This window comes from Erythrolamprus reginae, chromosome 3 (assembly GCF_031021105.1).
Source record: "Erythrolamprus reginae isolate rEryReg1 chromosome 3, rEryReg1.hap1, whole genome shotgun sequence".
In the NCBI taxonomy this organism is placed as follows: Eukaryota; Metazoa; Chordata; class Lepidosauria; order Squamata; family Dipsadidae; genus Erythrolamprus; species Erythrolamprus reginae.
In genome coordinates, this window is record NC_091952.1 from 249,277,371 (window position 1) to 249,305,109 (window position 27,739).

General features: G+C 41.0%; 2 protein-coding genes across 2 annotated transcripts in view; both read left to right on the forward strand.

Moving 5' to 3' along the window:
* The window catches only part of LOC139165478 (solute carrier family 2, facilitated glucose transporter member 5-like), a 21,695-nt gene extending 11,371 nt beyond the window's left edge, over positions 1-10,324 (forward strand). The window contains exons 7-12 of the mRNA XM_070748654.1: positions 299-356; positions 1,325-1,435; positions 3,179-3,289; positions 5,342-5,417; positions 5,525-5,652; positions 10,130-10,324. Coding sequence (XP_070604755.1) covers positions 299-356; positions 1,325-1,435; positions 3,179-3,289; positions 5,342-5,417; positions 5,525-5,652; positions 10,130-10,324 — 679 coding nt within the window. The remainder of the gene's footprint in view (positions 1-298; positions 357-1,324; positions 1,436-3,178; positions 3,290-5,341; positions 5,418-5,524; positions 5,653-10,129) is intronic.
* A 4,383-nt stretch (positions 10,325-14,707) lies between these two features.
* The window catches only part of LOC139165232 (solute carrier family 2, facilitated glucose transporter member 5-like), a 34,158-nt gene continuing 21,126 nt past the window's right edge, over positions 14,708-27,739 (forward strand). The window contains exons 1-6 of the mRNA XM_070748333.1: positions 14,708-14,734; positions 15,117-15,212; positions 19,978-20,129; positions 21,418-21,542; positions 23,226-23,378; positions 25,792-25,917. Coding sequence (XP_070604434.1) covers positions 14,708-14,734; positions 15,117-15,212; positions 19,978-20,129; positions 21,418-21,542; positions 23,226-23,378; positions 25,792-25,917 — 679 coding nt within the window. The remainder of the gene's footprint in view (positions 14,735-15,116; positions 15,213-19,977; positions 20,130-21,417; positions 21,543-23,225; positions 23,379-25,791; positions 25,918-27,739) is intronic.

The following is a 27,739-nucleotide window of genomic DNA, read 5'->3' on the forward strand; positions in this document are numbered from 1 at the left end:
AAATAAAAAGTCATTTCAATTTTGAAGAAGTGTTCTGGAAAGATGTCATGATTCAGTTCACAAATTTAAGGGCATGAATCTAAAACATCTACCTGATACCATCAGAAGTGTAGCCTGATAGTCCTACAAAACAGAATGAAAGTTGGTTCAGTGAGATTCTGGGTTGGTTTCTAAACATTTCATTACCTGGCTAAGTAATATCTTCAGCAGAGTTGGTGTTGGTATTCTTCTGCTTATAATGTTATTTTTAGTCCATTCCAGTGAATAAATGTAATAAATAAATTTGTGTGACCAATAGGCCCTATGATGGAAGGGACATGTCAGGGGAAGATCTTATGATGGGTCTTGTCTGGCTTGTGAGAAGTTAGGTATGGTCATATCAGGTGAGAATCTCGTAATGGAAATTATGATGGGGAGGTGACATCAAGTGATGTTAGGAGGTGAAGTGCTGGTGGGAGGATTGCAATGGGTTGGTAGAAGATCGATGCCAGTGCTAGTTGCTTGTGTTGTGGATTTGAATTCTCAACGATTCATAGGCTGGTTGTTGGTTGAAATCTGGCACTCCACAAGCAATTCCATCAACAGACACATTTGTTTGTTTGTTTGTTTATTTATTTATTTATTTATTTATTTATTTATTTATTTATTTATTTATTTGTTATAAAACCAAACACACATGCAAACATACCATGCATAAATTGTAGAGGTCTAGGGGGAAAGAATACCTCAGTTCCCCCATGCCTGATGGCAGAGGTGGGTTTTAAGGAGCTTACGAAAGGCAAGGAGGGTGGGGGCAATTCTAATCTCTGGGGGGAGTTGGCTCCAGAGGGCCAGGGCCGCCACAGAGAAGGCTCTTTCTCTGGGTCCCACCAATCGACATTGTTTTGTCGACGGGACCCGGAGAAGGCCAACTCTGTGGGACCTAACCGGTCACTGGGATTCGTGCGGCAGAAGACGGTCCTGGAGATAATCTGGTCCAGTGCCATGAAGGGCTTCATAGGTCATAACCAACACTTTGAATTGTGACCGGAAACTAATCGGCAACCAATGCAGACTGCGGAGTGTTGGTGTAACATGGGCATATTTGGGAAAGCCCATGATTGCTTTCGCAGCTGCATTCTGCACGATGTGAAGTTTCCGAACACTTTTCAAACCTATGAACCTACAACCAACCTATGAATCACACAACCAACCAGCTTCCTTTGCTAGGAGTTATAGTTTAGAAACATCTTGTGTTCTGTCACTTTTTTACCAAAGCATTAAAACCCCAGTAGCTTTTTAAATTCACCTAAATCTGTTTAATTGATATTTTGTTTGCTTTCAGTTATATTATCATAATTCTGAAATTTTGCGGAATGCCAAAATGGATTATATGTCCATGTGGGTCCTGAAAATAGCCATAAGCTTACTTCTCTGCCTTGTAGCTTTGCTAGTGGTAAGTTTTTCCTTCATTCCTCTTAACATCTGATTCAAGAATGGCTTCTCTGTAACTTATGGATTTCATCTGGGCCCCAAATAATGTTATCCCATCTGATGAGGTTCTAGTGCTGGCATTCAGTGATAAGCTACCAAAATATTCTGTTGTTTTTTTCCCTTTGCAAAATAGATGTGTTAAACCTTTACATATTAAAAAAAAAATACTCCAAATATTTTGAAATCAAATACAGTGGTACCTCATGATACTAACCCCTCGCCATACGAACAACCCGAGATACGAACCCGGGGTTCGGAAATTTTTTGCCTCTTCTTATGAACTTTTTCCATCTTATGAACCCGCCGCCGCCGCTGAGAAGCCTCACCGCCCGGTTGTTGCTTTTTGAAACAGCCGGGGGGGCTTCTCGGCGTCCTCCTGAACCCGAACGCCAAACCCGAACTTCTGGGTTCGGCATTCGGGAGGCTGCCGAGAAGCCCCCCGGTTGTTTCAAAAGATGACAGCTGGGCGGCGGGGCTTCCTGTTGGCCTCCCGAACGCCGAACCCAGAGGTTTGGCAAAAGTTCGGGTTCGGGAGGCCGCCGAGAAACAGCCGGGGGGGCTTCTCAGCATCCTCCTGAACCCGAACGCCAAACCCGAACATCCGGGTTCGGTGTTCGGGAGGCCACCGAGAAGCCCCCCAGCTGTTTCAAAAGGTGACAGCCAGGTGGCGGGGCTTCTTGGCGGCCACCCGAACCCGAACTTTTGCCGAACTTCCGGGTTTGGCATTGGGAGAACGCTGAGAAGCACCCGGCTGTTTCAAAAGGTGACAGCCAGGCGGCAGTGGTTTTTTTGCATTTTTTTTTCGTTGCACGCATTAATTCATTTTACATTGTTTCCTATGGGAAACAATGTTTCGTCTTAGGTTCGTAAGACGAGGTATTACTATATTTTAATATTCTTTGGTAGCAAAATAATGCTCAACTATACAGTATATAGAAAGGGAGATTCCAGATGTTTAGGATGGCTTTAAAAAAAAACAACAACCCAGTATTATTAATGCACATGGATAATTAGAACAGGCCAAAAATGATTTAAAAAAAAAATAAGTCAATATATGTTTCATCGATTAACACATTTGGCTGTATTAGTCATGCAGTCTGTGGAACATTTAATTGTCCTCATGAAAGGTAGCCATAGTCTAGACATAATATGATGAGACAGACAGGTTTAAAGCTATCTTCATATTATCCCAGAACAGCACAAAAAGAAAATAGAGCATCTATGAAACAAATTCTCCCCACCATCAAAAAAAAAAAGATACCCACATAACTTTATTAAACTGTCAACAGTTCCAAGAAGGCTCCACACAAATTTGCACCACTCATGACCCTGATGAGAAGATAAAATTCCAAGTGACCTTAATGATCTGCTAAAATAATTCAAATGATGAGCTGTCTACCAGGAGTATAAATCCCTCCATTTTTCACCAACCAATCAGAACTGAAGATGCTTCTTGGATGAGAGGCTAAACATCTTCAGAGAAAAACCCAGAATGTCTAGTTGGCTCTTGAAAAAACATATTTGTGACAATGAATAGAACACTTAAATCCAGGAGTGGATGCAACTTAAGCACAAGTAGATTTGCATACGAGTACACCTGATTAATCCTTCTGGCTGCTTCATATGCTTTGAAATCTTTTGTTATAGTTTGCTGTTGTGTTAACCTATCACCTGTTCATGCCTCCTGATCTTTAATATTTTTCAGACATATCTTGTTGACTACTTGGGCCGAAGAATTCTCTTTCTGACTGGCCTTGCAATTTGTACTGTTACTCTCATTTGCATGGTTGCGGTGCTCGAACTGTTGCGACACGAGGTAAAATAGCAAAGACAGAGGGGAAAAAAGCTTAAGAATGATACAAACTCCAAATGTCAAAATTTCAGGGCCCTTAAAGTTATAGATAGGAACAACAGTTTCTGAAAATGCCCAAACTTTTGAATAAGAGGTTATAGAATATGAGTATGGTTTCAGTTTCTATGGCTGGGATACATTTGAGGGCTGGTTTCCAGATGTCTGGAAACCAGCTCTCAAATGTATCCCAGCCATAGAAACCAGACTCAGAACACACATTGCAAAACAATCAAGTAGCCTGCAAGCTCCAACTACTCAGGATATCACGCCTAATCTACAACCATTAACTAATCAGCATACCTCAGCTACATCAACAACCCCAGATGTTACCCCACTGACTCACCAGGAAGTTTCTACACATCAGGCAATTGCTGAGCCATCAAACCACACCCAGCCACCAGTATTTATAGAAGGAAGGCAGCTCAGGTCTCGCAGTGTTCGCCCTAGAACAAGGACAGAAACACCAGCCTGAAGATGACAAGTGGGACCTCGTCGAAACGTCGCCAGAAATTTCCAAATCCTACACGGGAAGAAACCCGGATATACCAAGACCTTCACACCTGTACCCGTGAAAATCTATGAAAACAAACACACACACACACCATACATATTGTTAGCAGCTCCGAGACTTCGGAGAGGGGCAGCACACAAATCTAATAAATGAATGAATGAATGAATGAATGAACATAAGAGAACGACAAACATACAACAAAATATAGGAGCTATTTCCACTCTGCTTTTATCAGATGCTTCCAGAGAAAAACCTTCGCAAATAATATCATACAAAGAAACATATACTTGTACTTTTTTAGCTCTATATAATATATTTAGTTATTTAGTTATTCCTTAATCTTCTGGGTGAGCATAATAATAATAATAATTAAAAATAATAATACTACACTAATAATAAAATAATACTAACACTAACAAAGCAAAAACAAACAAACAAACAAAAACAACAACAACAACAATAAGAATAACAATAACAATAACAATAATAATAATAATAGCATTTGTATCCTGTCCCTCTCTGAGGACTCAGGGCGGCTTACAATGTGAAAAAAAACAACATAGTTCTGAAATCCAGTAATAGCTAAAACAGTCTAAAACCACAATTTAATATAAAAACAGTCATTTCCAATCTGCCAATATACTTTCCATTCAACACACATTCATTCATAGGCAGGGGCTGATGATTAATGTCCCCAGGCCTGTCGACACAGGTGTCTCTTCAAATTCTTACGGAAGGCAAGGAGGGTGGGGGCAGTGCAAATATCTGGGGGGAGCTGATTCCAGAGGGCCGGGCCCCCCATAGAGAAGGCTCTTTTCATAGGCCCCGCCAAGCAACATTGTCTGGATAACGGGACCTGGAGAAGGCTGACTCTGTGGGATCTGACCAATCACTGGGGCTTATATGGCAGAAGGCGGTCCCGTAAGTCAGTGTTTCCCAACCTTGGCAACTAGAAGATATTTGGACTTCAACTCCCAGAATTCCCCAGCCAGCAAATGCTGGCTGGGGAATTCTGGGAGTTGAAGTCCAAATATCTTCAAGTTGCCAAGGTTGGGAAACACTGATGTACTGCATATTTAGGTATATGTGTCTAACTTACTTTATGAAAGCCAACAAACTGTATCCCGCCCATTATGAAAAATGCACTGAAGAGGATCCACGAGGAACTTGAGATATTACTCAGATCCTTTTTATCCCCTTTCTCCTCTTCCTGGGAGTTGAAGTCCAGATATCTTCCAGTTGCCAAGGTTGGGAAACAATGCCATAAGTAATCTGGCCTTTGCAATGGGTTATTACTGAAAGATGTATTATGATGATTCTTAATGTTCCAAATTATTAGCAAAATAAACCTCTGAATCTCAAGGTATGAATTGTTGTTTTGTGTTACTGCCTTTTGATTATTTCAATGGATTTTTCCATGGCAATCTTTAGGATGTTCCTTTCCCAAAAAACCCTTTGCAACTTCATATATGCTTTGCTTAATTCTGGCCTATTTTCTCCCATAGATCCACGGTGACTTAATGTCTAATTTCAGCATTATTCTGCTCATTGTGTTCATTGTTGCATACACCTTAGGACCAAGTAAGTGAATGAAATGCAAACAATGGAAAGAGATGGGGATGTGGTGGTGGGATCTAGATCAATGGGAAAGAACATTCCATGACTTACATCTTTCTCTCTCCACCAAGATATGATTTCAATAATAATTGCACTGGAGTTGTTCCTTCAGTCATCACGAGCAACAGCTATTGCAATTGCAGGATTTGTATACTGCCTAGTCAATGTTTTCCTAAAATTTATTGAAACTATGCTGAAGGTGAGTGACACGGAAGCTTAGTGGAAATGGCGTGGTTTCTTAAACGGTGTTTATTATGATAGGCTTATGATACAGATAGATATCAACAGAGTTGAATATGGGTCCCTATCTAACAAAACGAAATTCAATGGTGGAAAAAGTAAGGTTCTACAATTTAGGCAAGAAAGACAAAATGCACAGCTACAGTATATGTGATCCCTCACTCAATAGTAGTAAGTGTCAATGCACTTAGCCAGCACAATCCTAGGCTGCATTAACAGAGGGATAAATTCAAGACCACATGAAGTGTTAATGCCACTTTATAATGTCTTGGTAAGGCCACACCGGGAATACTACATCCACTTTTGGTCTCCATGATGTAAAAAAGATGTTGAAACTCTAGAGAAGAGCAACAAAAATTATTAGGGGGCTGGAGGCTAAAACATGCAATGTTAGCAAAAACTTCAGAAGAGAAGGATTTAGGGGTAGTGATTTCTGACAGTCTCAAAATGGGTGAGCAGTGCGGTCAGGGGGGAGGGAAAGCAAGTAGGATGCTTGGCTGCATAGATAGAGGTATAACAAGCAGGAAGAGGGAGATTGTGATCCCCTTATATAGAGCGCTGGTGAGACCACATTTGGAATACTGTGTTCAGTTCTGGAGACCTCTCCTACAAAAAGATATTGACAAAATTGAACGGGTCCAAAGACGGGCTACAAGAATGGTGGAAGGTCTTAAGCATAAAATGTATCAGGAAAGACTTCATGAACTCTATCTGTATAGTCTGGAGGACAGAAGGAAAAGGGGGGACATGATTGAAACATTTCAATATGTTAAAGGGTTAAATAAGGTTCAGGAGGGAAGTGTTTTTAATAGGAAAGTGAACACAAGAACAAGGGGACACAATCTGAAGTTAGTTGGGGGAAAGATCAAAAGCAACGTGAGAAAATATTATTTCACTGAAAGAGTAGTAGATCCTTGTAACAAACTTCCAGCAGACGTCGTTGGTAAATCCACAGTAACTGAATTTAAACATGCCTGGGATAAACATATATCCATTGTAAGATGAAATACAGAAAATAGTATAAGGGCAGACTAGATGGACCATGAGGTCTTTTTCTGCCGTCAGTCTTCTATGTTTCTATGTTTCTAATGGTTGCAGGAAATGAGTATATCTATTTTAATGAAAATACGGACTAGGGTTGACATAATAATAGGTCACAAAAAAAGAAGGAGTAAAACTATTCTCCATAGCATCTGAAATCAGGACAATAAACAATGAGTGGAAATTAATCAAGGAGAGAAGCAAGGGAGGGTTTTTAGACTTTTCATTAATTAATTGGATCTAAGATATTGTATAATGTTTATTATATGTTGTGAGCTGTCCCGGGTCCTCAGAGAGGGGCAGCATAGAAGTCATAGAAATTTCTTGACAGAACAATTAATAGTCACCACCCAGAGTCCATAAGGAGTCCATAAGGAGTTGGGCGGCCTACAAATCCCATCAATAAATTAATCAGTGGAACAATTTGCCTACAGAAGTTATTTATTTTATTTGTTTGTTTTGTCAAGTATGTATTGGTGGTATATAAATATATAATAATATTTATATACATGATACTAGTAAAAGAGAAGCATTAAGGCAGGGGACAGAAGGCACTCTGGTGCACTTATGCATGCCCCTTATTGACCTCTTGGGAATTGGGAGAGGTCAAGAGTAGATAGTCTAAGGGTAATGTTTTGGGGGTTAGGTGATGATAATACAGAGTCTGGTAGTGAGTTCCATGCATCAACTACTCGGTTACTAAAGTCATATTTCCTGCAGTTGAGTTTAGAGCGGTTCATTTTAGGTTTGTATCTGTTGTGTGCTCATGTGTTGTTGTGGTTGAAGCTGAAGTATTCATTAACAGGAAGGACGTTGTAGCAGATGATTTTTTTTTAAATTATTTATTTATTGTTAGAGTTGAAAGGGACCGTGCAGGTCATCAAGTCCAACCCCCTGCCTAAGCAGGAATCCTAAAGCACCCCAGCCAAGTGGCAGTTCAATCTCCTCTTGAAAGTGTCCAGAGTTGGGGAGTTCACAACATCCACAGGCAGGTTGTTCCAATGGTTGATGGCTCTGACTGTCAGGAAGTTCTTCCTTACTTCTAGGTTGAATCTCTCCTTGGTCAGCTTCCAGCCGTTGTTCCTCGTCCAGCCCTCTGGTGCTCTGGAGAATAAAGTGATCCCCTCCTCTCTGTGTCAACCCTTCATATACCTGTATACAGCTATCATGTCCCCTCTGGCCCTCCTTTTCTCTAGGCTATCTATGCCCAGTTCCCGCAATCTCTCTTCGTAAGTTTTTGTTTCAAGTCCCCTAATCATTTTGGTTGCTCTTTTCTGCACCTTCTCCAGAGTTTCAATGTCCCTTTTGAAGTGTGGTGACCAGAACTGGATGCCGTACTCCAGATGTGGTCTGACCAGGGCATAGTAGAGTGGTATTAATACTTCCCTGGTCTTGGAGTGTATCCCTCTGTTGATGCAGCTTAGGATGGTGTTGGCATTTTTTTAGGCTATGCTTAGGTCGTGTTTAAGGTGACGTAGTTCTACGCTTTCTAAACTAGGATTATAAATCTATTTGCATAGGGTATTCTGTTGCGAGTGGAGGAGTGGAGGGCTCTTCTAGTAAAGTATCCTTGGATATTTTCTAGAGTGCTTATGTCCGAAATGCAATGTGAATTCCAGGTAGATGAGCTGTATTCAAGGATTGGTCTGGCAAAAATTTTGTACACTCTGGTTAGTAGTGTGAGATTACCAGAGTAGAACTTACGTGGTAGGCTAGGGTCATCAAGAAATATAGGAGGATGTGGGTAGAAGGCTGCCCATGTTAGTAATGAGGTTAGCTTGTTTGCATGTGAGATGTCATAATCAGGGGATCTATAACATAGAAGGAAGAGAACTGTGGTATCTAAGGTCAGTTCTCAGATGATAGTTTCAGGAAGATGAAATTGCACTTTTTTAAGTTCAGTGATTTCTTGTAGAAGATTGCAACTCCACCTCTTCTACAGTTTTCTCGATCAAATCAGTAAACATGATAGTCTCTGATTGAAATAATGGAGTCAGGAAGGGGCTAACTCTAACTTTAAGATATTAAACCGTTTTCTGTGGTGGTTCTGTTCCTTGCTCATCTCCTCTGCTGGATGCTATTATGGTATATTGAATGTGTATTTTTTATTATTGCTTTTTAATTAAGGGAGGTTAATTTTAGTGACAGATGAATGGATATGACTGAATGGAGAGGATGTTTGGGATGATTGAAATAAATGGAGGGGCCAGCTTGCCTGGTGGGATGGGGCAAGAGGAGTGGGGGAGCCCAAATCTGGAGTGGCAGAGAGCCAGAATATTCTGGCCCTGCTGGAGAGAGGCAGATATGGTGGGAGACACAGGGTAGGTCGCTCTCGGGGAACAAGAGATAGCTGCTTGAAAGTGAACCCTTGTTCTGGCCCCATGAGCTCAGCCCAGAGGACTGGTGACAAGCAAAATCCAGACCATGGACTCAGGCTGTTGCCACTTAATTCCAGGTTGGGTGTAAATAAAGCTCCCCTAATCCAGAATTTGCTCCTGGATGAGGAGGCCGATCTGGCATGTGTGACTGAGACCTGGCTGGGCCCAGAGGGAGGAGTTCCTCTCTTGGAAATGTGCCCAACTGAGTTTCAGGTGTGGCACCAGCCACGACTCCAGGGAAAGTATGACTATCTTTTTATGGTTTCGGGGTTTTTAGATTATTAATTCAAATTAATTGAATTGAGGATGTTATATATTGTTCCGTTGTATGTTGTAAGCCACCTCGAATCTTCGGAGAGGAGTGGCATCAAAGTCCAATAAATAGATAGATAGATAGATAGATAGATAGATAGATAGATAGATAATAGATAGATGATTGATTGATTGATTGATTGATTGATTGATAGATAGATAGATAGATAGATGATAGATAAATAGATAGATAGATAGATAGATAGATAGATGATAGATAGATAGATAGATAGATAGATAGATAGATAGATAGATAGATAGATAAATGTTTCACAGATAAATATGATGTCGAGTTTAGCAGTTTTTAGTAGAAGGAGTTCAGGTATATAGTTGATGATGCTTCTTGAATTAATAAACTTGTATTTAAGATTGGTAGTGGTTGGTATTGAGGAAGTTAGGGACGTTCATAACTAGTCTTGGTTTATTTGGAGTTGGTTTTGAGGAGGATTGGATGAATTTGGGTGGTGGTGGTTTGGAGGCTATGGTTTATGGTAGGTTGATCTTGATTGAGGATAGATTGGAGGTTAGGTTGGTTTTAGATGATGGTGGTTGGAGGGTTAGATGGTGGAATATGGGTCTTAGTTTTGATGCAGCCAGCACAGTAGTCTATGTAAAAGTTATAAGGAATAAAATGTGTTTTGATATAAAGCATCCCACAAACATTTCTCTCTTTTCTTCCCACAAAAAATCATTTTACTTCTTCAGAAGGAACTTGGATCGTACTCCTTACTTACCTTCACTCCAGTCTGTTTGGCTGTCTTTATTTACTTCTACAAGTATATCCCAGAGACCAAAAATCAGACTTTAATGGATATCAGAAAAATGATGAAGATACGGAAAAGCAAGAAGATCCAAGTCAAGGCAGATGAGGCAATAAAGGAGCCTAGTGTTATCATCTGAACTGTGCTCCTTATGTTTATTTGTGTATTTTCATTGAAAATCGGAATTAAATACAGAATCTTATTTTTCTTCAGCTGTCCAGTTTGATTGATATATGGAGTATTCCTTCTGATTCAGAACCAGCAATTTAGCTGACATTTAAACTAATATTTTAGCACTTTGTTTGTTGGTTGGTTGGTTGGTCAAATATGTACAAGGTAGCAGGTATAAATATTTATTTTATTTTATTTATTTATTTTGTCCAATACACAATGAGGGGTTTAGTGAGTATATATCAATATACACATAGTAAAATACATGATGAAGGTTATAGAAGAGATACTCATAGTAAAATATATCTAAGAAATAATAGAAAAGAAGGTATAGGAATAGAATATATCAATGAAAGAATAGAAGAAGAGATATAGGAATAGAGGAAAGGTATAGGAGATATAGGAGAGCAATAGGACAGGGGACGGAAGGCACTCTAGTGCACTTGTACTCGCCCCTTACTGACCTCTTAGGAATCTGGATAGGTCAGCCGTAGATAATCTAAGGGTAAAGTGATGGGGGTTTGGGGATGACACTATGGAGTCCGGTAATGAGTTCCATGCTTCGACAACTCGGTTACTGAAGTCATATTTTTTACAGTCAAGTTTGGAGTGGTTAATATTAAGTTTAAATCTGTTGTGTGCTCTTGTGTTGTTGTGGTTGAAGCTGAAGTAGTCGCTGACAGGCAGGACGTTGCAGCATATGATCTTGTGGGCAATACTTAGATTTTATTTAAGGCTTCTTAGTTCTAAACTTTCTAGGCCCAGGATTGAAAGTCTAGTCTCGTAGGGTATTCTATTTCGAGTGGAGGAGTGAAGGGCTCTTCTGTTGAAGTATCTTTGGACATTTTCAAGGGTGTTAATGTCTGAGATGCGATATGGGTTCCAAACAGATGAGCTGTATTCGAGGATGGGTCTGGCAAAAGTTTTGTAAGCTCTGGTAAGTAGTGTGAGATTGCCAGAGCAGAAGCTACGTAGGATCGTGGACATGAACTATTGGCCTTCCATAAGGCCATGAAGACCTGGCTTGGTCACTGTGCTAGGTCCTTGACAGAGTGAGGGTTGACTACAAGGTCATTTATGTCCAACTTGTATTTGGTGTTCTGATTTTTATTGCCTATGTTTTATTTTTATATTTATTTATTTATTTATTTATTCTTTTGTCCAATACACAAATACATAGGAAGAAAATAAACATGAAGTAATATATATAAGGATAAAAGTGAAAATAGAAGAGAAGATATATGAAAGGAAGGAAATATATATGATATATGAGATAAAGAAAAGACAATTGGACAGGGGACGTAAGGCACACTAGTGCACTTATGTACGCCCCTTACTGGCCTCTTAGGAACCTGGAGAGGTCAATCGTAGATAGTCTAAGGGAGAAATGTTGGGGGTTAGGGGTTGACACTATTGAGTCCGGTAATGAGTTCCACGCTTCGATAACTCGATTGTTAAAGTCATATTTTTTACAGTCAAGTTTGGAGCGGTTCGTATTAAGTTTGAATCTGTTGCGTGCTCTTGTGTTGTTGCGGTTGAAGCTGAAGTAGTCATTGACCAGTAGGACGTTACAGCATATGATCTTGTGGGCAATACTTAAATCGTGTTGTAGGTGCCGTAGTTCTAGGCTTTCTAGACCCAGGATTGTTAGTCTGTTTTCGTAGGATATTCTGTTTCGAGTGGAGGAGTGAAGGGCTCTTCTGGTGAAATATCTTTGGATGTTTTCAAGGGTGTTAATGTCTGAGATGTGGTATGGGTTCCAGACAGATGAGCTGTATTCAAGGGTGGGTCTGGCAAAAGTTTTGTAGGCTCTTGTGAGTAGTGTGAGATGTGCAGGACAGAACCTTTATTAGTTGAGGTTTGAGAGAGCTACCTGTTGTCTGGCCTCAGAAATGTATTGGTTTCAGTTTGCTCATCTGTTGCCCCGCTAACATTGGACATCGATGACAAAAAAAATAAAATATGGTCCATCACAACATCAAACGATATTCAGAACCCTCTCTAGTAATTTACTGAATACCTTTCTGAGATGCCAAGAGACATGTGGGTTTTATTGTGTACAGCTGAGACCATAACAATTTGGTTAGCAATTTTTGTTTAAACTAATGTTAACCTGTATGGAGCGTAAGCATAAGGATACTCTGAAAAGGATGGAAATGGCCCATATCTCAGAGAAAACCACTCTTCGCTTGTTGAAAAGAGTCTGAAAAATGTGATTGGGAAAGAACTTAATACTTTAGTTAATTGTATTAATTAAATACACTGTATTTTATTGTTCTTTTTATATGTTGTAAGCCACCCCAAGTCCTCGGAGAGAGGTGGCATATAAATCCAATAAATAAATAAATACCCCCCCCCCTGCACACAACAGTGAGAAATGCAATGGAGCTGGAAGTTAGGTAGAGTTGTTAACCTGATCCTACACAGCTTCTGCTCAGGCAATCTCACACTACTCACAAGAGCCTACAAAACCTTTGCCAGACCCATCCTAGACTACTGCTCATCTGTCTGGAACCCATACCACATCTCAGACATCAACACCCTTGAAAACATCCAAAGATATTTCACCAGAAGAGCCCTTCACTCCTCCACTCGAAACAGAATATCCTACGAAAATAGACTAACAATCCTGGGTCTAGAAAGCCTAGAACTACGGTGCCTAAAACACGATTTGAGTATTGCCCACAAGATCATATGCTGCAACGTCCTACCGGTCAATGACTACTTCAGCTTCAACCACAACAACACAAGAGCACGCAACAGATTCAAAGTTAATACGAACCACTCCAAATTTGACTGTAAAAAATATGATTTCAACAATCGAGATATCGAAGCGTGAAACTCATTGCCGGACTCAATTGTGTCAACCCCTAACCCCCAACATTTCTCCCTTAGACTCTCCATGATTGACCTCTCCAGGTTCCTAAGAGGCCAGTAAGGGGCGTACATAAGTGCACCGTTGTGCCTTTTGTCCCCTGTCCAATTGTCTTCCTTTCTCTCGCTTATCATATATATTTTCTTTCTTTCATATATCCTCTCCTCTAAGTTCACTTTACCCCTATATATATTACTACATGTCTATTTTTCTTCCTATGTATTTGTGTATTGGACAAATGAAAAAATAAATAAATAAAATAAATAAATAAATAAATAAGATGGCAAGAGGAGTCCAGTCTTGTTGCACATACCCCAATGGCAACAGAAGCTTGGCTACTTCCCTTCCACACCATCTCTTTATTGAGAGGGGTGGCAGGTGGTATAGCGGAGAAGTAAAATGAATGGAGCGAGACAGGGCTCACCTTGCTGTCTCTTCGCTCCCCCCATCGCCGGGCATGGCAGGGCTTCCTTGCTCCTGCCCAAATTGGATTCAATTTGGGAGTGGCAGATGGGGAGGGATTGGGCAAGAGAGAAGCGAGACATGCATTTAACCTGACTCCCAGCTCCGTCACATTTCCCGCCATTGTAACTTTTGCATGGTAACTTTGGGTGACTTTCTATTGTGAATGATGGCCTTAAGACTTGATAAAGAAATACCCAGCAAAAGTCTGACTCAGTTCCTTTACAACAGATTGGGATTTTATTCTGAATTCCCAACTGTCAACAGGTCTTCCTGGAATTTTGTCACCGCTCTTGTCTGATTGGCTCCTGAGCGAATGTTAGAATTTAGAATTCCTGGCCATTGTTTCAAAGAAAATCCTCAGGGCTTATCAGAACTTGTCTCCAAGTCAATGGCACAAGGAAGGGATGGTAAGTCTAGGTCTTTGGCTTCTTCATTTTGACGTCCTTCTCTGGAAGATTGAAGCAATTTAGAGGGTTCCCTTAAGATTAATTCCATGGCTTTAGGTCATTGTATGTGTTATTTATTTACAAGTCCATGGAGATCCTCAGTCTTCCAAGTCCCAAAGCTGCTTTTTTAACTCAAGTGGTAACTGGACTTTCTTTGAAATTTTTTTCTTTGAAGATTCTTCTTGGATGAGAAAAGAAAAAGAAAAAAAATCAGCTTTCGGATTATTTATTTACAATTATTATAAAATCGTAAGAGTCTAATAATAAATACATATATACATGTTCTGGTCAAGCTGAAGCGACTCCAAAAAACTCTCTTTTCAAGGCTTTGATTTTCAAACTAGTAAATCGTTGTTTCTCTTCTTACACTGGGAAGATCGTCACGGTTAGGATGCTGCTATGCAAAGGCACATTCCAATTCTTAGGAGCTAAGTTTGTAAAGCTATACATCCTTTCTAAATGAGCAGAGGAGAGCCTCCTTACTAGTGGCTTATCTTATGTCTCTCAAGGATCCTCTCATTTCCCAACAGGTGATCCAGAATGCTCATAGCTCCCTACGAAAGACATGGAGGAACTCAACACTGCTTGGAAGGTGGTTTATCTAATCTGCTGGTTTATTATTATTAGCTATCTACTTTGATGTTTATATCCAAGGATTCTGCGTTGGTATAGGACAAGGTTATGTAAGATAAGATATTATCATTAATAGATGCCTAGTGTTTCATATGACCTGAAATAGACAGCATTACATGATCACCAACCTTTGAAAAAGAGTGGATTAAAATACAGATTAGTTTTAAGAACTAATCAAATAATCCATCATCCTCTGTCATGTCTATTTTAGATTGTCTGTCTGTCTGTTTCTTCGCCTTTCTGTCTGCCCACATGTGCATCTCTCTGCTTTGTGTAATTAACTCTTTTAACTCTGTAGGCACAATAACTCCCCTTACAAGAGCTGCTATTTTCCCCTTCAGGGCGTATCAAAGTACTTTATTTACACTGTGCTGACCTGCTACCTGATCTCTCTGCATTTTGGGTTCTACGGATGGATTCTTTACACTCCTGAAGTGGTAAGAAAAGCAACATGAAAAGTTGATACTGTCTTCAAGAAGGCGTTGTTGGTCAAGCAACACATCTTTTAGAGAAGAAGAGATCAACTCTTCTTCTATAAAATGAGCCCGTTACTTTGCTTTTCCAATAAATTTCTTTACATGGATTTGGGATTCGGTGTCACATTGCTCATGTTAAACATCTACACAGAGGTCTCCAACCTTGGCAACTTTAAGACTTGCAGACTCCAATTCCTAGAGTTTCTCAGCCAGCTTTGCTGGTTTTCTTTTCTGGCTGAGGAATTCTGGGAACATGAAACCGCTTGGTGAGATCATCCAAGGGCATGGGGTGAGGTATCATCAGTATGCAGATGATACCCAGCTTTACATCTCCCCCCCTTGTCCAGTCAGTAAAGCAGTGGAAGTGATGTGCCGGTGTCTGGAGGCTGTTGGGGCCTGGATGGGTGTCAACAGACTCAAACTCAACCCTGATAAGACGGAGTGGCTGTGGGTTTTGCCTCCCAAGGACAATTCCATCTGTCCGTCCATTACCCTGGGAGGGGAATTATTAACCCCCTCAGAGAGGGTCCGCAACTTGGGCGTCCTCCTTGATCCACAGCTCACATTAGAGAAACATCTTTCAGCTGTGGCGAGGGGGCGTTTGCCCAGGTTCGCCTGGTACACCAGTTGCGGCCGTATTTGGACCGGGAGTCACTGCTCACAGTCACTCATGACCTCATCACCTCGAGGCTCGACTACTGCAATGCTCTCTACATGGGGCTACCTTTGAAAAGTGTTCAGAAATTCCAGATCATGCAGAATGCAGCTGCGAGAGCTATCATGGGCTTTCCCAAATATGCCCATGTTACTCCAACACTCTGCAGTCTGCATTGGTTGCCGATCAGTTTCTGTTCACAATTCAAAGTGTTGGTTATGACCTATAAAGCCCTTCATGGCACCGGACCAGAATATCTCCAGGACCGCCTTCTGCCGCACGAATCCCAGCGACCAGTTAGGTCCCACAGAGTTGGCCTTCTCCGGGTCCCATCGACTAAACAATGTTGTTTGGCGGGACCCAGGGGAACAGCCTTCTCTGTGGCGGCCCTGACCCTCTGGAACCAACTCCCCCCAGATATCAGAGTTGCCCCCACCCTCCTTGCCTTTTGTAAGCTCTTAAAAATCCACCTCTGTCATCAGGCATGGGGGAATTGAAATATTCCCTTCCCCATGGCTTATAAAATTTATGTATGGTACGACTGTATGTATGACTGATCTCTTAAATTGGGGTTTTTAGATTTTTTAATATTAGATTTGTTTACATTGCCTTTTTATTGTTGTTAGCCACCCCGAGTCTGCGGAGAGGGGCAGCATACAAATAAATAAATGAATGAATGAATGAATGAATAAATAAATAAATAAATAAATAAACAAATAAACAAACTAATAAATAAATAAACTGAAGTCTGCGAGTCTTAATGTTACCAACGTTGGAGACCACTGACCTACACGAAACTGCTGCAGGTGATCCTCCTTCACCATTGGGATGAAATATGATTATATTCTGATGATACCCAGTTGTACATCTTTGCCCTTGATGAATTAAACAATGCGGTGAGTGACCTTTCTTGGTGCCCGCAAGCTGTTGAAATTAAGTGGTTTCCCCCCCCCCAGTTAGACCAGTTTATCAGGGCAACCTGATCTACCCAAATGTGGGACAGAACATACTGCTTCTGGTTCCACATTTAACATGTTAATATCTGCAAATAAACAAAACAAAACAAAACAAAACAAAACAAAACTTGGAACCATAAAACCAACCTACGTTTTATCTCCTGGAGGGCAGAAAGCTTTTCCATTACCAGTTCTGAATTTTAAGTTTCAAACCCATGCTGAATTCTGGAGTCAAGTTGATGTCATGGATCAGACTAATTTGAGTTTTGGATGGAAAACAATATCTGTATTCAGGGTTGAGTTGTGAAGCCCTTGTTGCTTTCTGAGGTTGGTTGTTTTCTTTGTGGACCTTTCATCACCAACCATCAATACTAGAAGAGTGTTGTTTTAGCTGACATTTTATATACTAGTGACTTGCCTTGCCACTAATATAGAAGTATGGTAATTTCTTCATTAGGCTGTTGTTTGCTGTTTACTTGTTTATCTGAGTTGGTTGTTCCTTGCTCCTGAGAATTCAGCCATCTACAGGCACATAGAGCCCACACTAACAACATGATGTTCAACGTCGACAAGAGCAAAGTCCTTCACCTTGGTAAAAAAAAAACACCTAGACACACATACAGCCTGGGAAAAGCCCCACTTAGCAGCAGTAACTGCAAAAGAGATCTTGGAGTCTTGGTGGATAATCAACTAAACATGAGACAGCGATGTGCAGCAGCGGCCAAAAAAGCCAACACCATCCTAAGCTGCATCAACAGAGGGATACACTCCATGACCAGGGAAGTATTAATACCACTCTACTACACCCTGGTCAGACCACATCTGGAGTACTGCATCCAGTTCTGGTCACCACACTTCAAAAGAGACATTGAAACTCTGGAGAAGGTGCAGAAAAGAGCAACCAAAATGATTAGGGGACTTGAAACCAAAACTTACGAAGAGAGATTGCGGGAACTGGGCATGGATAGCCTTGAGAAAAGGAGGGCCAGAGGGGACATGATAGCTGTATACAGGTATATGAGGGGTTGCCACAGAGAGGAGGGGGTCACTCTATTCTCCAGAGCACCAGAGGGCCGAATGAGGAACAACGGCTGAAAGCTGACCAAGGAGAGATTCAACCTAGAAGTAAGGAAGAACTTCCTGACGGTCAGAGCGATCAACCATTGGAACAACCTGCCTGTGGAGGTGGTGAACTCCCCAACTCTGGACACTTTCAAGAGGAGATTGGACTGCTACTTGACTGGGGTGCTCTAGGATTCCTGCTCAGGCAGGGGGTTGAACCTGATGACCTTCATGGTCCCTTTCAACTCTAACAATGAATGAATGAATGAATAAATGAATGAATGAATGAATGAATGAATGAATAATAAATAAAGAAAATCTACACACCATTGAAAAGAGACAATGAAAAACCTAAATAGAAAACTAAAAGGCAAAAACACCTCCACACCAGCAATCAACAGCCAGATGAGCAATTATTAACACCAATCAAGAAGTACACAATACCCTAATAAAGGCCCTACCAAGTAAAACCAACAGTAAAGTTAACAGCCTAATCAAGGAATTGAAAGTGATCTAGTTTGCTAATGAAACATCTACAGGAAAACAACCAAACTCAGAGAGCGTCAAGGACCCCATCATTTAAAGTTGGTTTTGAAAATCTTTTTAATCATAAGGTTGTGTACATCTCCTCTTTCCATTGGGCCATTAATTCTAGGGACTACCGCAAGGGTGTCAAACTCAAGACCCGGGGCCCGAATCTGGCCCTTGGGGTGCTTAGATCTGGCCCATGGAGTCACTACTGGAAACAGCAAAGGACTGGCCAATGGTGCCTCTGCAAGTGAAAACAGAGTTTGGGAGGGCCACACATGGGCCCCATAGATGTCCCTGATATATGACATCAAACTGAACACACCCAACCTAGTCATGCCCCCCCTGCTTCCCCCCCCCAAAGTCAAACACTACCCTGATGCAGCCATTAATGAAATCAAATTTGACACCCCTGGTCTACAGTTATCCAGATGTTTCACTGCCCTCAACATTTCACTTGAGGAATTTATTGTTTATATTAATGTCACTTTCTGGAAACTTCATTGATGTTTCTCACGTTTACGAACTACAGTGATCCCTTGATTATCGTGGGGGTTGCATTCCCAGACTGCCCGCGAAAGTTGAATTTCTGCGAAGTAGAGATGCGGAAGTAAAAACACAATTTTTGGCTATGGACAGCCAAAAACTACCCCTGCTCACCCTTTTCCAAGGCCGCGCAAGGAGCCGGGCTTGAAGTTGGGGGCAGGGAGCGACGAAAGTGCGGAGGCCGGCAAAGATTGTTTTGAATGTAGGCCGTCCCCGCCCCCCCATCGCCTCCGGCCCCCTCGCCGCTACTTCCCGCCCGCCCGATCCGCCCCTCTCACCGGCTTTCTTGGGGCATGGGTCCTCCTGCAGCAGTGCTGGCGGCTACAGCTTCTTGTTCTCCTCATTCGGCCGCTAGCCACTCTGAGCGCTTTGAGAATGCCTGCCCCACCCCTCTCGCAGTCCCTTAGCTGAGAGCGCTTTCGTCCCAGCTGTCAGCGAGGGGGCTGCAGGAGACGCAGGGCAGGCATTCTCACAGAGAGAGAGCAACAGACAGAGCGAGAGAGAGAGAGAGAGTGAGAAAGAGAGACAGAGGGAGCAAGAGGGGGAAGAGTGGAAGGTAGAGAGAGAGAAATTATAGAAAAAAGGGGAGAAAAAAAGAGAAATGAGAAAATGATTGAAGCAGAGAATGACAGGAAAGAGAGAGAGAGAGAAGTGACTCTTGGTGATGACGTATGATGTCATCGGGTGGGAAAGACCGTGGTATAGAAAAAAAAACCCGTGGAGTATTTTTTAATTAATATTTTTTGAAATAGCCGTGGTATAGCCGTTTCGCGAAGTTTGAACCCGCGAAAATCGAGGGATCACTGTATACTAAACATTTTGCCTTTTGCATTATTCTGGGATATTTTTCAACTTTCTCATCTAGTTTACAGTTTGTCCAAGTTTGTCCAAGAGGAATCTGACTCAATATTAATCTTACTGAGATAAACAATGTTAAAAAAAAACTTCTAAGAACCAATCTCTGTCCTTCTTTCCTTAGCTCATTCATTTCTTTTATAATGTGTCAGATCCAAGCCAGTTGCCTGACGCATCTGCCCAGATGTTCTTCATGAACATTGCCCTTGACTTATTCCCACTTGGAGCCTTAGTGGGATCACTTGTATCTGGCTACATGGCAGACAAATTTGGCAGGTAGGTGGACATCACTCTCAATGCAGGGATACTTTTTCTAGAATTTGTGGTATAATCCAATCGGAGAAACAATGTCCTTTTTTTCAACCTTTTCTCCTCTTTGCAACCAGCAATGGATAATCTGAAGAAAAACAATGCTGGGACAAAGAAACATATCATTTTAGGCAGGGGTGGATTCCTGTTACTGCCGCTTCCAGTGCACTGCGGGTGCAGCTTCAGTTAGCTTGCATGTGCGTGCACGTCACAACATGTTTTTGCTACTGAGCATGTGCAGGAAGGAAAATCTTGCATGGGGGCCCACGTACCCACAAGATTCCATCAATTTTTTTTTGCTCCCATGCATGTGTGGAAGTTAAAAAATTGCTGGAATCTCACACACGAGCTCATCCTCTTGTGTAATTTTATATATTTTTTTTATTATTATTATTATTTATTTTTCTATTTTTCTATTTTTCTATTTTTCTACTTTTCTACTTTTCTACTTTTCTACTTTTCTACTTTTCTACTTTTCTACTTTTCTACTTTTCTACTTTTCTACTTTTCTACTTTTCTACTTTTCTACTTTTCTACTTTTCTACTTTTCTATTTTTCTATTTTTCTATTTTTCTATTTTTCTATTTTTCTATTTTTCTATTTTTCTATTTTTCTATTTTTCTATTTTTCTATTTTTCTATTTTTCTATTTTTCTATTTTTCTATTTTTCTATTTTTCTATTTTTCTATTTTTCTATTTTTATTTATTTATTTATTTATTTATTTATTTGTTTGTTTGTTTGATTTTTATGCCGCCCTTCTCCTTAGACTCAAGGCGGCTTACAACATGTGAGCAATAGCACTTTTTAAACAGAGCCAGTCTATTGCCCCCACAATCCGCGACCTCATTTTACCCACCTCGGAAGGATGGAAGGCTGAGTCAACCTTGAGCCGGTGATGAGATTTGAACCACTGACCTTCAGATCTGCAGTCAGCTTCAGTGGCCTGCAGTACAGCACTGTACCTGCTGTGCCACCCCAGCTTCCTGTGCAAGTGCAGAAGCGAAAACATGCTGTGATACACGCGTTTGTACGTGTGCAAGATTACTGAAGCTGCACATGCAGCACAGTGATCGATCCCTATGAGGCATCCTTTACTATAACCAGAAGCAACCCGCTACTAATTATGGGGAAGAAGAGCTATTGAAAACACCCATTAGCTGTTACTATTGTAGTAAGCTCATTGTAGTTCTTTTGATTTACGTTAATTTTATTTTTCACTTTGTTACCCTTTTTTTTTCTTTTTTCTTTTTTTAGGAAAGGGTCTATGGTGGTAACTAATATTTTGTCCATAATCTCGGTCATCCTTTTCGCTTGTAAAACAATGATGTGTCCTTATGAACTCACCATGTGTGCACATTTGCTTAATGGGATATGTGTAGGTGAGTAGAGTCATGATTTTGTGTATCTTTTAAAAGAAAAGCAGTCAGGGCTGAAATGTTTCATGCCTTTCAGGTAACTTGATCAGAGACCGAGTAATAATCTAAGACACACATATACATATATATGGTAGAGAGCAACTAGGATGACTAAAGGCCTGTAGACTAAAATATATGAAGAATGGGTTTCCAGTTCCTGGTTGTAGTGGCACCAGTAACAGGGATCGCAGCTCTGCGATCCCATGCTGAACTCTTCTCCTTGGAGAGTCTCCAGAAGGGCCAGAGCCACCCTGGAAGGGAGGAGAAGGACAGAGGGATGCCAGGTATGTCACAGAGAGCAGCAACCTTCCTGTTCCACCCAGGGAAAAACCTCTTAACCCGATGGTGAGGACCAGCATCTGCCATTGTGGCTGGCACAAAGCTGGGGCAGCCACAGCAATAAAGACAATGCAGGAGCGAGCAGAGGAGCAGTGTGTCACTAGGTGACATTAAGATTGAGTTTTGCCTTAAAATTATCCCCAATAAAAAATCTTGGAAAGCGAAAAAAACCATTCAAAAGACTCATAAAACAACAAAAATATTGTAATATATGATTGTAATATAAAATATATGAAGAATGGTTGCAGGATTTGGGTACGGATAGTCTGTAGAAAAGAAAGGCTAAGGGTGACATGGTAGCAGTGGTTCAATAAGTATTTCTTTCTGGTAAGACCAGTCTCTCAGGGCAACTTGGTCCACCCAATTATTGGATGGAGTGTACTGCTTATTTCTCCTTTCAGCCCCAAACCAGGAGCCTTCGCCAGCAGTCGCTTTTGGAACAAAATATTTTTGTGTTGAATTTATGTTTACCGACAAAGAGATAAAGGGAGACTAGTATAGGTCTATTTCAAGCTATTTAGCTCTCATCACCTAGCCTTCTAGGATTCCCTTCTGGGATTCAAACTCAGACAATGATCTCCCCAAAGATTGTATAGGGCAGAATTTTATTTGTTTGTTTGTTTGTTTGTTTGTTTGTTTGTTTGTTCATTTGTTCATTTGTTCATTTGTTCATTTGTTCATTTGTTCATTTGTTCATTTGTTCATTTGTTCATTTGTTCATTCGTTCATTCGTTCATTCGTTCATTCGTTCATTCGTTCATTCGTTCATTCGTTCATTCGTTCATTCGTTCATTCGTTTATTTATTTTGTATGCCACCCCTCTCCGCAGACTCGGGGCGGCTCACAGCAACAGAAAACAGTATATAATACAGATTCAATAATTAGAAAGCTAAAAACCCATAATTTTAAAAACATGCACACAACATACCATACATAAACAGTACTGTATAGGCCTGGGGAAGTTGTCTCAGTTCCCCCATGCCTGATGGCAGAGGTGGGTTTTAAGGAGTTTATGAAAGGCAAGGAGGGTGGGGGCAGTTCTAATCTCAGGGGGGAGCTGGTTCCAGAGGGTTGGGGCCGCCACAGAGAAGGCTCTTCCCCTGGGACCCGCCAAACAACATTGTTTAGTCGACGGGACCCGGAGAAGGTCAACTCTGTGGGAATGATATTTTAGAAAGTTTTATGTAGAATGGATTGGGGTGAAGAGCAATGATTGTATCTGCATGGTTTCTAATGCTCTCTTAATTTATTTTTCTACATTGTGTCCCATGTATATCTGAATTATTTTTTAACTTATATTCTCACCAGGTGTAAACCTCTGCCTTATATACGTATACCTCTTTGAGATTTCTCCCAGACCCATAAGGGGAGGTGTCCTCATGCTAACAAACTTCTTTGTAAGGCTGGGTAACGTGATTGCTCAGATAGTGACCTTTCTTTTAATCAGAGGATACAAGAAAGGTATGTGTTTTTTAAAGTATGTATGTGTTTTTAAAGGTATGTGTTTTTAATTGAATTGTTAAATTGTCCTCCGGTGAGTTGTCCCATGGTGAGCTGGCAGTAGTGGGTTGTCCCAGAACAAGTTGGCTACAATTATTATTATTATTATTATTATTATTATTATTATTATTATTATTATTTAGATTTGTATGCCGTCCCTCTCCGAAGACTCGGGGCGGCTAACAACAATAAAGAAAACAATGTAACAAATCCAATATTAAAAAGCAATCTTAAAAAACCCAGTTTAAGAGGCCAATCATACAAACAAGCATACCATGTATAAATTCTATAAGCCTAGGGGGAAGGGAAAAAATTCCAATTCCCCCATGCCTGACGACAGAGGTGGGTTTTAAGGAGCTTGCGAAAGGCAAGGAGGGTGGGGGCAACTCTGATATCTGGGGGGATCTGGTTCCAGAGGGTCGGGGCCGCCACAGAGAAGGCTCTTCTCCTGGGTCCCACCAAATGACATTGTTTAGTCGATGGGACCCGGAGAGGGCCAACTCTGTGGGACCTAACCGGTCGCTGGGATTCATGCGGCAGAAGGCGGTCCCGGAGATATTCTGGTCCGGTGCCATGAAGGGCTTCATAGGTCATAACCAACACTTTGAACTGTGACCGGAAATTTATCGGCAACCAGTGCAGACTGCACCAATGAGTTGGCCATGGGGAGCTGACCACACTGAGTTGGCTGTGGGATATTTTCCCATTCCATTTAGAGCAGGATATGGTTCTCTAATACAGGAGTGTCAAACTCAATTTCATTGAGGGCTACATTAGGGTTATGGGGAAGTACTTGTAAGGATGGGTGTGTCCAGTTCAATGTCACTTTTGTTGGGGACGCCTGTGGTGGCCCGAGTGCTCTGCCAAAGAAAATGGGCTTCTGAGATCCATTTTAAGCTGCAATGTCCTCCTATAACCCTCTGCCAATGGTGGTCCTGAGCTCTGTTTTCATTGACAGAGGTACCGCAGGCCTGTCATATGTTGCTTCAAGGCTCGGCCTGATCTAAGAACCCTATCTAGGCCCTCAGTTTGACAGCCGGATTTAGAGTACTGTGTTCCCTCGATTTCCGCGGGTTCGATCTTCGCGAATAGCCTATACCACGGTTTTTTAAAAAATATTAATTAAAAAATACTTCGCGGGTTTTTTCCTATACCACGGTTTTCCCACCCGATGATGTCATATGTCATCACCAAACTAATAATTTTTGCAAATAAAAAAAAACACAATTATTGTTAATAAATAATTATGTTTATAAATATTAGGATCACTAAGTGTCTTATTCAATGACGAGTATCAGTAATAATGGTGAGTAAATGGTTGTTAAGGGAATGGGAAATGGTAATTTAGGGGTTTAAAGTGTTAAGGGATGGCTTGTGATACTGTCTATAGCCAAAAATGGTGTATTTACTTCCGCATCTCTACTTCGCGGAAATTTAACTTTCGCGGGCAGTCTCGGAACGCATCCCCCACGGAAATCGAGGGAACATTGTATTTTAACCATGAGCTAACTACATAGCATTGGACCAGAATACCTGTGGGACCGCCTTCTGCCACATGAGTCGCAGTGACCAGTTAGGTCCCACAGAGTCGGCCATCTCCAGGTCCCCTCAACTAGACATTGTCATTTGGTGGGACCTAGGGGAAGAGCCTTCTCTGTGGTGGCCCCGGTCCTATGGAATCGGCTCCCCCCAGAGATTCATACTGCTCCCACCTGCCTCGCCATCCTCAAGAGTCTGAAGACTCATTTATGCCTCCAGGCTTGGGGCCACTAGACACTGCCCCCTGGCTGACAAATATATTGTGAGCTAGTTGACTGAATGGAAATTAGAATCTTTTAATTGGTTTTAGGTTTTTTAGATTATTAATTTAAATGAATTGGATTTAGGATGCTATTTTGCTCTTTTATATGTTGTAAACTGCCATGGGTCCTTGGAGAGGGGCGGCATATAAATCCAATAAATAGGTAGGTAGGTAGGTAGATAGATAAATAGATAGTTAGATAGTTAGATAGATAGATAGATAGATAGATAAATGATAGATAGAGATAGATAGATAGATAGATAGATAGATAGATAGATAGATAGATAGATAGATAGATAGATAGATAGATAGATAGATAGATAGATAGATAGATAGATAGATAGATAGATAGATAGATAGTTGGATGGATGGATGGATGGATGGATGGATGGATGGATGAATGAATGAATGAATGAATGAATAAATAAATAAATAAATAAATGGCAGCATGTTATAAATATGTGCTTTCTTGTATTTGAAAAAGGTGGTTGTGCGTAGACTATACTTGAAAACTCCATCGATTAAAAGTCAATCATAGGTAATTCAATGTTACTGTTTTGTCCTCTTGTGCAGGCTGGTATGTATTATTATTTTTGACTGGAATATTTCCTTTGACTTTGATCTTCCTACTATCGATAATACCTGAAAGTCCTAGATATCTATTGATCCAAAAGGAAGATGAAGAGAAAGCAAGGAAAGGTAAAATTACTCTAAAATGTACTGAAAAGAAGTAAGAGCAAAAAGGCCAATACATTTCTAGACTGCATACACAAAAGGATAGAACTAAGATCACATGAATTGTAAATACCACTTTATCATGCCTTGGTAAGGCCACAGTTGGAATACTGCATCTAGTTTTGGTCACCATGATGCAAAAAGTATGTTTATTATTTATTTATTAATTTATTTATTTATTAGATTTGTATGCCGCCCCTCTCCGTAGACTCGGGGCGGCTCATAACAATAACAAGAACAATGTAAGAACAAATCTAATAATTTAAAAAACACTAAACACCCCAGTATTAAAAGCAAACACACACACAAACATTCCATGTATAAACTGTATAGGCCCGGGGAAAATGTGTCAGTTCCCCCATGCCTGACGGCAAAGATGGGTCTTAAGAACTTTACGAAAGGCAAGGAGGGTGGGGGCAGTTCTGATCTCCGGGGGGAGCTGGTTCCAGAGGGTCGGGGCTGCCACAGAGAAGGCTCTTCTCCTGGGACCCGCCAAACGACATTGTTTAGTCGACAGGACACGGAGAAGGCCAACTCTGTGGGACCTAACCGGTCACTGGGATTCTTGCGGCAGAAGGCAGTCCCGGAGGTATTCTGGTCCGATGCCATGAAGGGCTTTATAGGTCATAACCAACACTTTGAATTGTGCCCGGAAATTGATCGGCAACCAATGCAGACTGCGTAGTGTTGGTGTAACATGGGCATATCTTGGGAAGCCCATGACTGCTCTCGCAGCTGCATTCTGCACGATGTTGAGACTTAGAAAGAGTATAGAGAAGAGCAGCAAAGATGATTTGAGGACTGGAGGCTAAAATATATGAAGAAAGGTTGCTGGAATTGGAAATATGTAATGAAAAGATTAGATGTGACATCATAGCAGTGTTTCTATATCTCAGAGCCTGCTATAGAGAAGAGGGAGTCAAACTATTCTCCAAAGCACCTTAGGGTAGAAGAAGAAGCAATGGGTAGAAATAAATCAAGGAGAGAAGCAACTCAGAACTAAGAGAAATTCCCTGACAGCACAATTAATCAGTGGAACAACTTGCTTCCAGAAATTGTGAATGCTCAACAGTGGAAGTTTTAAAGAAGATATTGAATAACCATCTGTCCGAAGTGGTGTAGGGTTGGATTAGAAGAGCTCCAAGATCCCATCTAACTTTGTTATTCTATAATTTGGGGAACTGTAATTCGATGGCAATGGAGGAATACCCTACAAGACTAGACTTTCAATCCTGGGCCTAGAAAGCTTAGAACTAAGACGCCTTAAACAAGATCTAAGTATTGCCCACAAGATCAAATGCTGCAACGTCCTGCCTGTCGGCGACTACTTCAGCTTCAACCACAACAACACAAGAGCACACAACAGATTTAAACTTAATATTAACCTCTCCAAACTTGACTGTAAAAAATATGACTTCAGAAACAGAGTTGTCGAAGCGTGGAACTCATTACCGGACTCCATAGTGTCATCCCCAAACCCCCAACACTTTACCCTTAGATTATCTACTGTTGACCTATCCAGATTCCTAAGTGGTCAGTAAGGGGCGAGTACAAGTGCACTAGAGTACCTTCCGTCCCCTGTCCTATTGCTCTCCTATATATCCTATACCTTTCTTCTATTCCTATATCTCTTCTTCTGTTCTTTCATTGATATGTTCTATTACTATATCTTCTTTTCTATTATTTCTTAGATATATTTTACTATGAGTATCTCCTCTATAACCTTTATCGTGTATTTTACTATGTGTCTATAGATATACAGTATACCCACTAAAACCCTAATTGT